Source organism: Alexandromys fortis, unplaced genomic scaffold, assembly GCF_014885135.2.
Source record: "Alexandromys fortis isolate MF-2015 unplaced genomic scaffold, M_Fortis_MF-2015_v1.1 scaffold_337, whole genome shotgun sequence".
NCBI classification, from domain to species: Eukaryota; Metazoa; Chordata; class Mammalia; order Rodentia; family Cricetidae; genus Alexandromys; species Alexandromys fortis.
The window spans coordinates 367974-386607 of NW_026068253.1; the positions used below are offsets into that span (position 1 = coordinate 367974).

Sequence of the window (18634 nt, forward strand, 5' to 3'; positions counted from 1 at the left end):
TTTTTTTTTTTTTTTTTTTTTGCCACTATTCATTCTTCTTTGGTCTGGAAAATCAAACCACTGTCTTCTCTCAGGCATAATTTTTTTTGCCAGCAATCCTATTATTCAGTATTTTAACTTCTAAATGACAACACTTGTCTGAACTTCTCACACTGTATATAGATAACAAAAGGTCAATTCCTCTATGTGTGTTTCAAGTTCACTACATTATTAGATATTTCAGAAACGTGTTATAGAGTAACAAATTCACAACGTGTTTCCTGTTGGACATATTTATTGCTGAGTGATTGAAATTTTCCTGAAGTTTACACAGTTTACATTAATTTCTCTAACAGCTCACATTGCATCACAGTGCTCTCTCTCCTGATTGAAAAAGAAAAAAAATATGTTTTTATTTGTTTGGAAGGTTTTAAAGTCAGAGCTTAAATTGGGAGTTTCACAAACTTCTAGAATAACCAGAATACATGTGTCAGTTTCAAAAGGACTACTGTGCAAGTGTTTCTACCTTGAATAAAGGAGTCTGGTGCTCCTTCCTGGGGTGGTACAGGGGAGCTGAGGAAAAGCTACCACACCATGAAACAGAGCCCTGTGTGACCATCTCCCTTGCCTCTAACAAGCAGCAAAGATCTAACTGTGACCAACAGTGCAACAGTGCCTCCTCTGGGAATTTGCTGGTTCTACAGAGAAGCCCCTCTGATCGCTGCCCCTCCCCCACCTTGTCATTCTGCAGGCATCATTAGTGACAAAGTTTCCAGAGCAATTGAAAATGCAAATGTCTGCCTGCGCATTTATTTCTTATTATACTATAGATTTTTCATTAATATAGACGTTGCTTCCTGCTCTTTTGTAACTGTTCACTGAAACTTGAAGCCTTTCATGGAAATAATGGAAATCACACTTGGCATAAGGTAAATCCAAGTGCAAATTAAAATTTAAAATTGAAAAAGCCATGATTTCTTATAAGAAAAATATAAAGAGAAAAACCTGTGAGTACATTTAGTTGTTACATAAATAACTCAGAACATCTGTGCTTTGTTACTATACTTTTAAATTTATATAGGCTTCTCTCCTCCAATATAAACTATGTAACTTTCTCCACTTTATTTCTTTTTCTTATAGTAGTGGTTATCTGTGGTTCGGCTAAATCGGCTCAATAATTCACTTAGGGAAGTTTTTTCCCCCGTGCTTGATAAACAGATGCACACTACAGTCTCTTATTCATTTCCAGGGCCCCTGCTTGTATACTTAGGCTAGTAATCAGTTGGAGAGTGTGGTCTGTGGTTATAATGTTGTGTGGCCTAGGGAGCTAATGGATTTCATCATGGTTTCATTACAGAGAAATCTCATATCACAACAAGTTCCAAGACTTACTAATTGAGGTGGAATTTCACCAAAATTAAAGACAAAAATGTTATGAAAAAACTTTAAATAGTATTAAGAGTCAGTTAATTGCCTTGTGAGATAGTAAAAATGAAATTTTGAACTATAATAATAGCAGACATCTTTAAGTGGTAGGATTTATTAGTAACAACCTATAATGTGCAGCTGTTATGTTTGCAATTTTGACAAACAAATTGGTCCCATTTATTTATTTTATATTCTAAAATACTTTTATAAATTGAAGCCCTATGGCTAAAATTCCCTGTAGAATATTGTTCAGTTCTTCAGTGGAAATGGTTAACTTTTTAGTGTACTAACTCACTTTTTGATGGTCAAGGTATTTTAGTTGAAAGAAGGTAATCTTAATTTGGATACTGTGCTTTGTATATTTTTTAATATAGTAAAAGAAATTTGTTAGAAAACAGGTTCTTTAACCCGTTGCCTTTACCCTGCCATCCCTGTCCTTCTGAAAAACAATCAAAATTATTTTCTACCTTAAAAATTTCAAGTTAAGTTTGAAATTTTTAAAAAAAAATATGATTGCACACCCTTTACTCATGAGAAACATGGGAAATCAAAGGGAGTGACTACCTAAATAATACTTAGCAAATATTAAAAACACTGCCATCATTTCTTTGAGCTCACTACCATCAGTAAGAGCTATGTGACCTTGGGCATTTCATTAAGATTCTGTAGAATTCATTTCTGTGGCTTATGTTTCTCATCTGTGGTTTTATCAACACCTTACAGTATCATGGGCAGAATATTTGTGAATTCTTCATGTTTTTCTCTAACATGAACTCTCAAGAAAACCAAAGTATTGCATTCCTAACACTGAAGTGACATTTTCTTTGACTATTTCATAGAAATTGCCCTTACTAGCATGCTTGTAACAACATAGTCGGAAATGAAATGTGACAAATACCCTGAAAGGTTTCTTGCTTCAGTCTTTTCTCAAATGCAGAATTCTTGTGCTCAGTCACAAACTGAAAGATATTATAATGTATTTTTTTTGTAAGAATGTATTAAATGATTCTACTCTATAAATAAATAAAAGCAACAATGAGGATGTAATATCCATTATGCCAAGCCAACTACTCTAACTTTGTGGACCTAGATGATAAAAGCAAGGTCCTCATTGGTGACAAGTACTTGCTATTCTGGAGAAGTAAGGATTAATGAAGCTCTTAAAGTATATTATATGGAAATTCTTCCTTGAAATTATGTCATGCCACTTTCTACTAAGGATTATGTGCAAGGCAACAAACAGTCTTTTTTCCAGACTTAGCTAAAGAACCAGTAGTGAAAAACTGCTGTAATGCAATCCTGATTCTGTAAAATACCTCCTAACTACTTTGTTCTTATATTTCTGCTTTTAAGCTAGTGTGTTGTTTGTCTTTCATAAGGAGTCATTAATAATGTATTGCTTGTCAAAGTGTACTGAAAGTTTAAAACAATCTTGGACATGAAAATTCCTCCCAATAGAACAATAGCACAATAGTTCTTTATTTGTTATTGTTATAGCCATATTTTTATTAGTGATTATTAATAATAAGAAAAGAAAACATCCCAAGGAATAGCAATTAGATTCTGAATCTGTTTGTCAGGAAACTATTAGGGATTTGTTTCTCAGTCTCATGGTTCATATTATTAAATGCATTAACAGTCTTCAAATAAATTGTTCTACTATTACGCTTCTTTAAAAAATGCAGTTTATCATTATGTTTACTTTACTATTACTCTTACTTTTGGACTACCATGCTTTATCTTATCATTAACTTTACTAATTTTAAAGTGCTAGGCCTTCTTTCTTTAAATCTATAATATCAGTAGAAAATAAATTATGTCTTAGTGTGAGATCTATTAACTATATTAAAGCAGTTTCATAACTAGGCTTCATGCAGTTGCTCCTTGCCTAGAGTATAGTGCATCTGGAAGCACAAGTTCTTGAATTGAGATAATCTGCTGCTTGTTTATAATGTACATAAAAATATAATACAATTTCTACAAAATATTGGCCATTTATCTATTTCCTTCATATTATATACGCTCACACATCACATGTGTTTCTATAAAGCATTTATAGAATGCTTTATATATGTGCTTTTTTGAAAACACAGTAATAAATATATACATTGACAATCTTTTCATTGCTTTTCATATTTGTTTCTCAATTAATGTGTCTATATATAAGCGAGAATAATCTTGAATGTTTAATGCTCCTGCCTCAGTCGCCTAGGTGCTAGAGTCAGAGAGTGCACCTCCATGCACTTTTACTTTTAGCTGTGAACCTAACCTTTCAAAGGCTGAACCATGTATCCGGCTCTTAATGTGTTCTTAGGTATGTTTTAAAAGTTCATATAGTTATCTGCTAATGTGCAGAGGCTGAACATGAGCTGCTAGACACTGCTTATCATGTTCCTAGTATGCTAACTTTAATTCAGATGACTCAGGCTCCAGGCGATTTGCACTTTTTCTGATTGATAAAGTGCTAAAGTATAAAACCTTTTACTATTTTTTTTTGGTTAGTGATGGGCCTTCAATCATTGCTTCTAACTATAAATAAAATGTTTGGTTAAGAGCATGGTATATACTTGTTTAGATTTTAAAAGTGGTTTCACAGAAATTATAAGAAATGAAAATACTCAAAAATTATAACAATGATTTCATCTTGATAAGATGGTATTCTCTAGTAAGCCTAAATATCTAAAATAATATTCTCTGAAATCATTCTTTACAAATATAGTGAAACTAATGTATGGAACAAAGTGGTTTCTAATGCAGTTATTTCAGTTCAAATAACTGATGTTGGTTAAATAAATGCTGTCAGATTGATTGATGTTTAACATTTTCTTTTTTTCTCTAGCTTCAATACATTTAACATTTTCTTTCCAAGGTTCTGATATTTAATCTGACTGATTTGTAAGTGTATTGTGCTTATCATAGTATTATTTGTAGTGAAATTTCATATAAACAACTTCAGAAAAATTAAATAAAATATAAATTACAAAGATATTTTAAATTTCTTTCAATATAAGGAATTGATTTTTTTCAGTTAAAATGTTCTAAATCTTGAATTGTGTCAAAAATGATCACAATATATAGAAATTACCTCCTTTTTATATCAGTACATTTGTTTACACTTTTTCTGAGCCATCAGTATAAAAGAGGTCAGTTTTTCAAACACTTGGGAGTTTACGACCTAAGTTAGTTATTTTTCTAGGACAGGATATCCAGACAAGGGCATGGACACTGAAGTCTCTGCTTATTTCTGACATGGAGTTTTTGCTAGCATGTCTTGTAAAACTCACATAAATGAGACGGCAGCAGGAAAATTAGTGCAGCTCGTAGAAGATAAGGCAAGATGTAGCATTCTTGCTTTGGGACACAGATTAATTGAGAATATCTTATAATGAAATATTGAAAAATATAGCTTTTCTAGTGCTTAAAGTCATTCACATGCATAAATAGCACCGTGACACCATCACCATTATACATATCATCAGAACACAGGAAAACTGTCTGGAGCAGTTACACAATATTGATCAAATTTCAAATATGAGCTATTTCTGTTTGATAACCATATGCAGAAATAACTCCAGGGTTGTTGTTAAACTTTTGTTTATCTTTATTGAAGTAAAAATTAGTGATAGCTTTGTCTTCCATGATAGGCCACCTCAGTGCACAATGAGTTTGACAAAATGCTATGTGGTCATTTTATCTTAAGAATCACATTGGTTTGCAAAGGAAGCAAAGCTATAGAGAATGTTGACCATAAAAAAAAAAAAAAAAACTATTGATGAATTAGACATGAACACAGTAAGTTCATAGGACAATTATATAGATAATATTTTCTTATTTTCAAAACATTTCTGTAAGGCATATTATAGACACATCTATCTGTATCCAACAGAAACCAACTGTTCAATCTTGTATACAAAGCAATTTAAATTATTCTGGTGTAATATTTCAGGCTTAAAGAAAAATAAAAATGATTAAGAGCATAATATAATTGGAATACTAGAGCAAATGTACTGTAGTTGTCTACAAAATGATTGATATTCATTACTAGTTTAGAATTGTCAGAGATTTCATATGTTTACTTTTTATGTGTGGTTAATTTTTCACTGAATGTCTAGCGTGTTTTAAATTCCACAGTTACAATAACAAAATGTATATACCTGTGTATTAAGGTTAACAATCATTTTATCTACTTTTTAAATCCTTTATTTAAACAAGACAGCATACAATTTTCAGGTATCTTTCCTTCATTAATATTATCTCAAGAGTCATGATGTGTTCAGTTATTAGCCTTTTCTCATCTCTATGTTCTAGTTGCTCTGATCAATCTGCAATATTTTTGTGTAGATGAGAAAAAATCATCAAAAGACAATACAAGTAATTGAATAAGACTTTACAGAGCACACTGTGCTTCAGAAGAAAGCCAAGTGCTTCTTCTACATTCTGATTCCATTTTAAAGTTCTTAAATTCTCCACCATTAATTAGTCACAATAGGACTTTCATCTCAGTTTCACAGTAAAAGTGGCCATATTACTCCTAAGAAATTGCCAAAATCCTAAATGTAAGGCTTGGAAAAAATACCTCAGACTTTGTAATGTTATTTATTCCAGTCTTTTAATTTTGTACATACAGAAAATGAAATCACAGAGGTACCTAAAGTTGTAAAGTAAGACTCCAGTTTTCTGGCCCCATTATTATTATGCCCTCTTTCTCCATGTTCAGTGGATATAGTTGATTAATTTAAATCCACTTCAGTTTCAATCCAGTATTTGGTTTAACAAAAATAATGTCTTTTGATAGTAATTAAAAGCTTCCACAAGCAAGTATTCATCCATGTGACTGCTTTTGATTCATGAGTGTGTGGTGCCCTGACATCAAATCTCCCTTTTTAGAATGTTTTTTTTTTCTTTTAGGATAAAAGGTATGTAAATAATTTTACTATTGATAACATCGAAATAAAAGATAATGTCAGTTCACTAACAACCTTCTATGTTCCAATAATTTTTCAAAAACAGAAAATAATGATGACAATAATAACTCTAATAGCTATTTTTATCCACCTCTGAACATGCCAAGAATTATGCTTACCAGTTTATAATTTTTTACATTAATCCAGATGCTATTGTTATTATTATGAAAAGCAATTATTTTCATCATGTAGGCTAATGTGCTTGAGGCTTTAACTCAGAGCTTATCAAGTTTCTTCTAATTTTTGTTATCAATTACCACGCAACTTAAACTTTTAAGCTTAATTATGCATTGTTAAGTTTAATCTGAATGTATCAGAGGGAAACGCCCTTACCACCTCCAAGTTCTGAATTCCAAAAATAATTTGCTGTTAATGTTTATTTATTTTAAAAGTTGGATATATTTTCATGATGAAATAATGTCACAAAACCCTCTTAGACATATCATAATCTATGTAATATAATTTGGTTACCATGCATTTATTTTTTTTTTTGTCCTAAGGAGAAATCTAGTTTTAATAAAAATGTAATTCTTCTGAAAAAATGAGAGCTGAGAACCTGGAACTCTTCCTTATTTTGTGCCCATATGACTACTTTGATCACAACATCATCGTGGTGCCCAGAAATCACGTCTGCTGCTAGCTTCTGGAAAGGCAGACTTGCTTTATATCTGCTTACCCACTCTCACTGCACACTTGTGCATTTATGAATATTTCTCCTAATCCATTATGTTTGAAACACATAATAAGTCACAGAGTAGTTTCAATCTATTCTGTTGCATATTAGCTTTCCTGTCTCATTGTGTTTTTGTACCTTATTTCACCCTTCCTCTTTTCCTCCTCTGGTTTCTATGTAACTTTGCCTTCAGTCACAGGATTTGGGGACCTTGAATTTACTGCAGGCTATAGGTCCTATAGTTAATAGAAATACCCAATTTTGTTGGTTACCAGAATGCATCTTTTTCTATCATTCTGAAATACTCTATGGGATAACAAAACTTTATAGAAATATATTTTTAAAGTTATATGATAGTTTTTACAGAGCTAATGGTCAGTTGGATTTGTTTCTTCTTCAATTTGTGAACTGGTTTACTGTCTAAAATATTTGTCTATTGAGTGATATACATGTTTGTTATTGAGTATATTGTAAAAAAATATGAAAGATAGAAAAATTTCTAATGATAACGCTGTTTTTGCTTTAATATGTAGGGAACTTTTGGCTTTAAAATATTGATATGTTATCTACTCTCAAAACACTCATACACACAACATACACACACTTATACCCAGAGAGAGAGAAAGAAAGAGAGAGGGTGGGGAGAGCCTTCTATATTTATCCTGTTGTTGATTTATTTATAGAAAGCAAAGTTAATTTGCAGAGTGCAACACAGTCATGTAAGTGAGACTCTTGTAATAAATTCTTATCCCTCTGTGTTTTGGGGGTGTATAAGGAATTTGTTTTGTAACTAATTTTGCAACTCTTGCATTATTAGGGTTTCGTTCCTGCAGTAAATAGAAACCAGAGTAAGTTTTTTTTTTTTTTTTTCTGATGCGGTTTCTGAGCTGGCTGCAAGCCAAAAATCAATAAGTTTCACAAATATAGTTGCTTTCTTTCTTATTTATTGTGCATTATGAGTCAATTCTGTTTCTGCTTATGGAGGAAGGCCACTATTCAGAAATCATAAAATAAAAGCATTTAATAAAGATTCATGGAGTAGCAAATGACTAAGTTGAATAGCATACCAACCATATTGCACAGTGCACATGATAAGTTTGAAGAGCAGAAAATGGAAGGCACTAAGCTTTTCAGGTGATCACAATCAAATCAGAACACATCAAAACAGCTGATGTTCTGTGACTCAGAATCAATCTGTCAGTTTGAATCACCATGTATTTTATTTCTCTTTACTGTTTCACTGGAGAGATTTAAGCTGACATAGAGACTTCCCATTTGCTTGAACCCCTGCTCTGAGATAATTAGTTTTTACATACTAATAATAATGAATGCAAAAAAAAAATCTATAAAGAGGCTAACTTTAAAATCATGTTTTAAAACAACATTCTACATGTAGAGTAAATCAATGCCTTAGAAGAATCATGGAAATTGTGCTGTGGAACAAAGATAATTCTACAAATGGCAGAATTAGGTAATTTATAAACGTGGATGCTATTATTGTAATATTCTAAGTGTATGTATTAATGTTTTAGTGATAATCCAAATGCTCTTTGGGGGAATTCAGTATAGTTAACAACTGAATTTTTAGCAATATTACATATTCTAGTTTCTGACACAATCTTCTGTCTTTGTTCTAGGTAACTATTACACCATTCCTTGGCAAGGGCTACTCAGCACTGCTTACCTCTTCCAGTGCAACACTCTACAGATTATTTTCTCTGGATTCCGAGCTGACACACTGCTGGAGGCAAAAGCTACGAGGCCAGCTAGAACTGTGCCTTTTCTCTTCTCAAGATTTTTTTCTTACACAGCAAAAAGAAAGAAAAAAAGATGAAGCTGGGCAAAGCAGAGTTGTGCCATTTTCTACAGCTTGTAGGTCTCTTTTTATGTTTCTCTGGGACGAGTCAAGCTGAACCGCCAAGGTCCAGATCCAAGCTGTATTTTCAGTCAGGGAGGTCCCGAACGAAGCGCAGCTGGGTATGGAATCAGTTCTTCGTGCTGGAAGAATACATGGGCTCAGATCCCCTCTATGTAGGCAAGGTAGGAAATTTGGCCTTTCAAAGTTCAAAATGGTTACTGCCAATACCTGGAATGGATGAAGAGTTGCCCATTTGTATTCAGTAAAAGAGTTTATGATATTTCTTTCATTTACTACTGTGTCAGGTGGGATAGTGAGGACATAGCTTAAGGAGTGGTACTTTTGTTTTAAATCTTAGAGGCCTGGTTTATCACTATTGGAACGTGCTGTTAAGCTCTTATTACCATAAATAGAATAAGATGACCCATTAAAGATGAAGTGATATACTTCTCCGACCAGTTAATATTGAAAGGTTTTTACCAGTGTATAATTATTGGATATGATGAGTTTCAGTATGAAATTTTCACTCATGTATATAATGAATTTTGACCATATTCAAAGCCACATCTAGTACTCTCAAGAAATTCCTTCTTCCTACTTCCATTGATATACTTTGCTTTCCCAGCTAGTCCCCCAACTACTTTCATCGTTGTTGTTTGCTGTGGGTTTTTTGTTTGTTTATTTATTTGCTTTGCATTGTTTTATTGTTTTAATCCACTAAGTTTCATCATGGTTACCCACAAGAGCATGGTTGAGAAGTTGTAAAGTTGTTTAGAAGAGTATCCCCAATTTACCAGTATCTATGCCGTGGAAGAAAACACCTACTCCTCTCTCGAAACATTTCATTTGATTCTCTAATAACTAGTTTTGTGATATCTTATCAATTATGCCTACATTCATACTTATGTATCTTTACCCATTCTTAGCATTACAGTTTGTAATATGAAATATTTTGACATCATTGTTTCAATTATAAGCAGTTCAAATCCAAGTTCTTAGCTATCTTCTTTTCATAAAACTGCTTTTTTTTTTTTTGCTTTTCAGAATGTCCCTCTTTTGTTAAATATGAGCATGAATCAAATTCAATGTGAGATGCTATTAGACAAATGATCAGCAGTTCATGGTATTTGTATTGCTGCAGATTTTGATTTTAATTTTCATTTTTTTTGTCAAATGTTCCTTTGAGAATTCAGTGACCTAAAGGGCATATTACAAGAACATGGCCTGATGCTCACTTTTCTTAGATCTTCTTCTCAGGTGATAGGCTTTTCATAGTTTAAGATGTTCTAAGTTCCTCAGTGTGGCAGTCAGCACTAGTAAATATTTCTGAATAGGATAGATCAGTAATTAGACTAAACAGCTGTATATCTTCCTCCAATCTCACTAGTTTTAAGCATATATTAATCATAAAATGTAGCATAGTTTACTAACACAGTTACTGAGAAATCAGGACTTTTTTTTCACTAGAAAGATCAATAACGAATATTAGATATTTTATGTTGATGATTTTTTACATGAATAAGTTTAAGTATTTTTAAAAATTATTGAGTATTTGCTTAGTTCAAGGAATTTTTTTCAAATATTTCTCATTCATCCATTAATGTTTAGGATTCTGATTGAATCTCTATGGCAAACAGAAATATGTAAATATGTAACTAGATCAGGACTCAGTTTGGACCAGGGACTTGCATTTTCCTTAAATAAAAAAGTGTAGCCAGTGGGCAGGGGTACACACCTTTAATCCTAGCACTCAGGAGGCAGAGGCAGGCAGATCTCTCTGAATTCAAAGCTAGCCTGAGTGAGTTCCAGGAGAACCTTCAAAGATACAGAGAAATCCAGTCTTGAAAACAAAAAAAAAAAAAAAAAAAAAAAAAAAAAAAAAAAAAAAAAAAAACAAAACAAAACAAAAAAAAGTGTGTGTAAATATTAAGGAATATATATTATACTAATTCACTTGTGCAACTATTAAAATCATTATGCTTTATATGTGACAAAATTTCTCACAATCCATTTTAACTTGCTTCCCTGCACAAAAATGATACTGGCAAAATCACATACCACAAAGCAATGACACCAAACAATGATGTGACTCTGATCCCACTATGCACCTGGTGGAAGAAAGAAACTAAACCCTGAAAGAAATACTCTGAATACCTACCACCCATGCATAGAAACATAAGTCACTAATTAATAAATAAAAATGTTACCACTTGTGTATCCTAATATGGGTCACTAATCAATTAAAAATAAGGTTACCACCCATTCATCTTAAATGGGTCACTAATTAATAAATAAAAATGTTATCACCTGTGTATCCTAATACGGGCCACTAATTAACAATAAAAATGTCAGAAAATTAAAAATAGTGAAAATAGTAATTATAATCCAAGGTTTTGACCAAGAATCTATCATTTTATGCTATCTAACATATGAATTAAACTTTCTTTAGTCTTTCTTAAATAGATCATGATGTTCAAATCATTTCTATACAGAATGTGTTCCACAAAACTATATTATAACCATGTTTAGTTACTGTTAGAAACAACAAAAATATTCCTCATACCTTTATTTAAAGCCAAATTATCAGGGCCCAGTTGACATTTTTAAATTGGCACCATTATAAAATTCTAAAATTATCCCTCTTTATGTCTCTTATAATAATTCAGAAAGTAGCTGTAGCACTAAACAAATCAATTTAAATTACAAAAACTCTACAAAAGAACTCCTACAGCTGATAAACAACTTTAGTAATGTGGCAGGATACAAGATCAACTCCAAAAAAATCAGTCGCCCTCTTATACACAAAGGATAAGGATGCAGAGAGGGAAATCAGAGAAGCATCACCTTTCACAATAGCCACAAATAGCATAAAATATCTTGGGGTAACTCTGACCAAGGAAGTGAAAGATCTATGACAAGAACTTTAAGTCTTTGAAGAAAGAAATTGAAGAGGTTACCAGAAAATGGAAGGATCTCCCTTGCTCTTGGATTGGGAGGATCAACATAGTAAAAATGGTAATTCTCCCAAAAGCAATCTATAGATTCAATGCAATCACCATCAAAATCCCATGAAAATTCTTCACAGAACATAAGAGGACAATAATCAACTTTATATGGAAAAACAAAATTTTTGAAAGAAGTCACATGTCAAAAGTTTTAAATTCATTTCAACTAAAAATAGAAAAGTGTTAATGATATTTAACAAGAATCCATTAATTTGGCTCTTTATACTTATGAGTATAACATCCTTAGCTTGAGGCTATAATTGGACATAATATTTTTGAAAATATTCATTAGCTTTTCAGCAAATATAAAGACTATATCTCATAAACAATATATCTTACAACTATTTACATGGCAATCAAGTTACATCAGTAATCATAATAATCTAGAAAATATTTAGATTTTAGGGAGGACATTTGCAAGTCATATGCAAATACAGAAGGTCTTAAGCATGTTTGGATTTTGGTATCTATGGGAAAATCTATCAAGTTCATTTAAAATATTATTTAATTACAATACAATTATTTTACATATTTTAGTACCAGCTACATATTCCATAGTTTGGTTTTGGCTGTGGTAATTGGATGTTCTCAGAACATTTTTATATGTTTTGATTAAATTTTTTTCATAGAGTGATTGAAATTCTTCAGGTTTGTTTCAGACAAAGCAGGTGTTTGTCTACAAACTAGAGAAGCATCTCCTGAACTGTTGACAAATAAAAAGAAAAGGCAGTTAGAATCATGTGTGATGAAGAAGTGTGGCAAGGCAATTCTCGTTTCTAGTTTGACTAGATTTCCTCCCTTCTGAAGGATGAACTCAGTAGGGTAATTATTCAAAATGGCGCTGTCTTGCTGGAACTGTAATTTAAGTACCAGAAGCAAAGTGGTTAACATTATCCTAGAAAGTTTTGTATATAAACACTGTACAATTATCTGATAAGAAAAATTCCTTTCGTATCTTGGCTTAGTTAAAATGCTGACATATTTTAAGGTACTTAGCCTGAAACACACAAACAAAATTTGGCCCATACATGCGTAATGTTCTACAGATGTGAGTTTGAAAGATTTGTGATGATGACTAGTAGAATTAGTCAAACCATGTTCAAATTAGATTTTTCTGATTTGTGAGTCATTTAAGGGTCCACATTGGAGTCGAATATGTATGGATAGATTACATATTCTGCATTTAGTTCTCTCAGATGAAGAATAAATAGGAAAAAACCATCCACTTTCTTTATATCATATCCAAGAATCTTCATTCTGAGTTGCACATTTTTCTTATTTCTGGCATAGTATACATAATATTCTGAATTGAATCATCACAGAGTTGTTACACCTTACTTATTCAAGAAGAGCAGAGATTGATAAAGTCCAGGCAAATAGATAAAATTTAATTATAAAGCAGAGCATAAACCCTACAAAATATCAATAAAATATAGTATAAATATCAATAAATATATATTGTTAAACTGGTATGGATTCATTTACAAAACTAAAGCCATACATAGAGTCTGTAAGGAAATATACTAAAATAAGAAAGGGTCTCATATACATAAACTTGAATTTGTAATTTTTCTAAGGATAGCATCAAAGGCTGGGATATAATTTAAGGCTTGATTTTCACAGTTAACCTCAGAATTTATTACAGAGGATAATTTTCAATATGATTGAGCATTATAACCCCTAAAAGTAGACATTTATCTATGATGGAGCAGCTATCATCAGGGAATTTTGTAGATGAGTTTAACAGTATAATGGTCCAAAACAAGAACATTTTCCCAGTGGTTAGGTTATTTGTGGTAAATATGAGAAAATATCATGATAAAAATATATTTGACTAAGTTCTCAGGGCTTTGATAAGAGGACAGTGTTCACTATACTTCAGAAAAATATTTTATAGTGTGTATGTGTCTGATCAAAAGGTGTATGTGAATAACTTATATCCTGAATACACACACACACACACACACACACACCGGCATATATGTATATAATATACATATGTATATATAAATATATATTATTTAAATGTTAGATCTGGTTAGGGATTAAAATTCCTTAGCCCTTCTTTCCTGAACAGAGAATTCTTCATTATGCATTCCCAATGATTGGCTAATCATTCTCTGCCTCATTTTTTAGCATGCATAGGAGTTGTGAAAGCAATAATTTCAGAGGCATGTTATCTGTGTTTGTACATTTACTCTGACACTTCCAAATGTGATTTTGAGTAAGTACCTTAGTTCTACTTTTATAAAAATAGGTAAATGATGCTAACCTCATAGGACTATTGTAAATACAGAAAGAATACAATGAAGTTTCCAAAGGAGTAAGTGTATTTCTATAAATTAGCAAGCTTCATGAAGAGATTGTGTTTGACACAGGTCTAGGATCTATTCACCCTCTGTAGCTAAGATGGGAGCTCAGAAAAGTCCGTGGTCCTTTGAGTGCTGCTGGGAGTAAAGACTGAGCTTTATGAAAACTCTTTGTTTTAGGGATTTGAATTAAAATGTTCATAGTAAATTATTGGGTTCTGATCTAAACTAAAACATTTGCTAAAATTAATTGTTTGTCTCATTTAACATGTGACATGATTTTGAAAACTGTCTTCAAACTTAGATGTGCTTGTTTCTTGTTCCCTGAAAATATGACAGACTGGACCAAGTTCCAAGAAATATTTTCTATTCTACATGCCATTCAAATTTAGGCATCAAGACTCTTTACTGATAATAATACTTATGGTAAATTATCTCCTTTGAATAATAACTTAAGCTGAAATTATGTTAGTTTTTCTATTATTATTAACTTTAATCCCATAACACAAGCAATGATAAATTATAGAGTCTTTATGTGCTGAATCATACCCAAAAAATGTACAAAGAAGAATCTATAGAAAAATTAAATTCTAGCTATAAAAGCAAAAATGAGTTCTTCAACATCTTTCCTCAGAAATAATATTAATTTTAATAAGACTCTATTGTCCACTTGTCCATTATAGACTTTCTAAATTACATGCAAGATTCTATTTGCAGCCAGATATTTATTGTGCATGCCTTTAAATACGACACTTGGGAGGCAGAGGCAGGTAAATCTCTGTGAGTTCAAGGCTAGCTGGGTCTACAGACTGAGATCCAGGAAAGGCTCCAAAATTACACAGAAAAACTCTGTCTTGATAAAACTTAAAATAAAACAAAACAACAACAACAACAAAAAGATTTTCTGTTTACTTATAGACGCTTCATGGCTCTTGGGTCTTTCTGCCTTCTTCTCCTGTATAATAACCAAAAATAACCTTTTCTCCATTATTATTGATTAAATTTATTCATTTATCTTATATTCTTCTCCTTCCTCTCCTCTCCTCCCATTCAATCTCCCATTTCCCTTCCCTGCACCCCCATCTACTCCTCTTCTGTTTCTGTACAGAAGTAGGCAGATCTCCCATGGGTGTCAAAAAAGCATGATATCATGTTTTGATAGTGAGGTAGGACTAAGCTGCTCCCCTTGTATTAAGTCTAGCCAAGGCAACTCAGTATGTAGAATAGGTTCCTGGAATTCAGCAAACCATTAGGGACATGCCTTGTTTCTGCCACAAGGTGTCTCACAAGTAGATCAAGCTACACATCTGTAGTAAGTAAGTTGAGTGCCTAGATCACTCCCATGTATGCTCCCTAGCTGTTGGTCCAGAGTCTATGAGCTCCTCAGAGTCCAAGTAACTTTTTTATGTGGGTTTAATTGTGATGACCTTGAGCCCCTGTCTCCTACAATCCTTCTCTTCAACATGATTCTGAGAGTTCATCCAAGTGCTTAGTTTTAGATCTCTGAATCTGTTTCCATTAATCACTGATGAAGGCTCTCTGATGACAATTGGAATAGTCAACAATCTGATTTTAGGAGATAGCAGTTAAGGTACCCATTCCACAGTTGCTATGAGTCTTACCTTCAGTCATCCGTGTAGATATGTAGAAGGTTCTTTTGAATTAGGTTTCTTCCTGATCCCAAAATGTGATGTCTCTTTCATTACTCTCCCCCTGCATCTGTTCTCTTAACCCAATCCCTCATGTTCCCAACCTGGCATGCCTCCCCTCCGAGTCGACCAAAAAGATCTCTTCTATTTTCTGTTTTCAGGGAAATCCATGTATTCTTGTCCTCCTTTGTGGCCTCCTTGTTATCTTGCCTCTCTGGGAATGTAGATTCCCGCATGGTTATTTTTTAATTATAGCTGATATTCACTTATTAATGAGTACATACTATGTTTGTCATGGGAACTGGATTACCTCACTCAAGATGTTGTGAGAAAAGAGTAAGTCATAAAGTATAAAACTTCAAACTTTTCTAAAGCTCAGTGTTCTTCAGGTACAATCCATGCTTTCTGTTCTTTGCTACATTGACCATAATAAGGGGTAAGTCTTCTTTCTGTGTTCCTCAGTCCTATTTTGACTTCAAATTTCATGATGTCATTGTTTGTCACAGTTGCGTAAAATTTCTTTGTTTAAATGTACCACATTTTCTTCATTCATTCTTCACTTGAGGGGGACATGTGCTCTCCTATAGGTAGAGATTGTTGTTATGTTATTAATATGTTACAGGCCATCAGGGTTAGGATTTTGCCTTCCTCATGTTGCAAGTGGAAAAGTTTCTCCATGTCTGGAATTGCAGTGTTTAAAGCACTCCCAAGACCCTGAGCATTATATGACTCACAGATAAAGAATCATGTAGATTAAATGTGAAGCCCAGGACACAGGGAGATCTGGACTGGACTGTGGTTATATCACCTAAACATGTATGATCATTAAGTTATTTTATATACTTCCTATAGAATCCTCCTTCTTTAAAAAAAACTGTTCACACATCAAATAGAAGAAAATACTGTTAAAATGGGAGCCACAGAGAGATTTAAATGCACCTGTCATTGTACAAATACATCAATACTTATATATCTTCTGCCTCACTGAGGAACACAGAAAGAAGACTTACCCCTTTGTATGGTCAATGTAGCAAAAAACGGTAAGTATGGATTGTACCTGAAGAACATTGAGCTTTAGAAAAGTTTGGAGTTTTATACGTTATGATTTACTCTTTTCTCTACAGAATTGGACAATCTGTATTTTGTATAGCCATCATTGGATATGTTATATAACTAAGAAATTATATATAACAATAAATTCATAGATTACTCTATAACATTGGGAAGGACTGTACCCTGTTATAGCTATTCATAAAAACAAACAATATGATTAATAATTAGTTTATTTACATTAATTAACAATTTTTCACTCTCCCTCTACAGCTTATCCACACCTGTCCCCAAGTCCACCTGCAAAATATATTCTATTTATTCCTTACCAGGGAGATCCAAGGTTTCCACCTAAAGCCTGACTCTTTACCTAACTTCCCTGTATGTGTGGACTGTAGCTTGATTATAATTTTCTTTTTCTTTTCTATCTTTCTTTTATTCCCTTTGAGGCAGGGTTTCTCTGTAGCTTTGAAGCCTCTCCTGGAACTAGTTTTGTAGACCAGGCTGACCTGACACACAGAGATCTGCCTGCCTCTGATTGTCGAGTGATGAGATTAATGATACATGCTACCACCGCCTGGCTCTATTATAACTTTCTTAACAACTAATTTCATTTATATGTGATATTTGATTTTCTGGGTCTGTGTCATCTCACTTAGGATGATTATTTTCTGGTTGCATTCATTCACCAGCAAATTTCATGATGTCATTTTTTTGTAAGCACTGGGGAATATGCCATTGTGTAAATGTATCACATTTTCCTTATCTATTTTCCAGTAGAGGGCATATGCCCTCTAGTGGGCATATGCCCAAAGAATGCTTCATCTTATCATGAAGACAGTTTCTCAACTGTGGTCATTGTGTCTTTATTCACAATAGACAGAAACTGTAAACAACATTGATTAGCATATATTTTGAACATTAGAATCACTTGAAGTTTTAAGATACATTATTCTATTGTACTTACTATTTTCTATTCCAAGAATTCTTTGTTCTTTGCTGCCAATAAGTGAATGAGAATCTTCCTGGTTAATTTCTTAGAAAATACAGGAATTGTAGAAATAATCATTTCAGTGTGAATTCACGTTCACGTGTCAAGGAGATATGAATACAAATGTCCCACATGATCCATTTCTCTCAGCTTCTTCTGGGTCTAATGGGTTTAATAGTAAACACTATATAATGCAGTTTTGTTTGTTCTAAGTAAGGTGTTCCATGCAAAAAATATTTTATGTTTTCTAAGTCAAAGGCATGTATAAATTATGTGTTGCAATTGTTTGTGATAGTGAATCATAATTTTGCTCCACATTTTATATTTAAGGATGATCAGACTCTCAAGGCAAAATAAGGATGGGTCCATGAAAGCTTCATCTCATTGGTACATTTCCTGAACATAAAAAGGATCTCTAAATTAATTTTTTATTTGTTTATCCTCTATTGTAACAGGACAGTAATGTCATCTCTCCCTTATTAAAAAAAATAGTCAAACTTTGATCAAATGTCACAGAAGCTTCTCAGTGCATAAACTATGAAGTGTTAAATAAAAGGCTTTAAAAAGGAAGAATTGTAACCTGGTTATACTGTTAAATTCTAAGATAGGAACAGTATTTCTAGTGCTAATATTTTTGACAAATAAGCATGAATAATACTTGTACAAGATCTTTTTGACAATTATATATATATATATATATATTATATATTAATCTAATTCTTTCTGTC

General features: G+C 32.6%; 1 protein-coding gene across 4 annotated transcripts in view; it reads left to right on the top strand.

Moving 5' to 3' along the window:
- The window catches only part of Cdh7 (cadherin 7), a 151123-nt gene that overhangs the window by 2714 nt on the left and 129775 nt on the right, over positions 1-18634 (top strand). For all 4 annotated transcript variants that reach the window (XM_050131463.1, XM_050131467.1, XM_050131465.1 and 1 more), the window contains one exon: positions 8682-9084. In XM_050131463.1, coding sequence (XP_049987420.1) covers positions 8875-9084 — 210 coding nt within the window. In that variant the 5' untranslated portion in view covers positions 8682-8874. The remainder of the gene's footprint in view (positions 1-8681; positions 9085-18634) is intronic.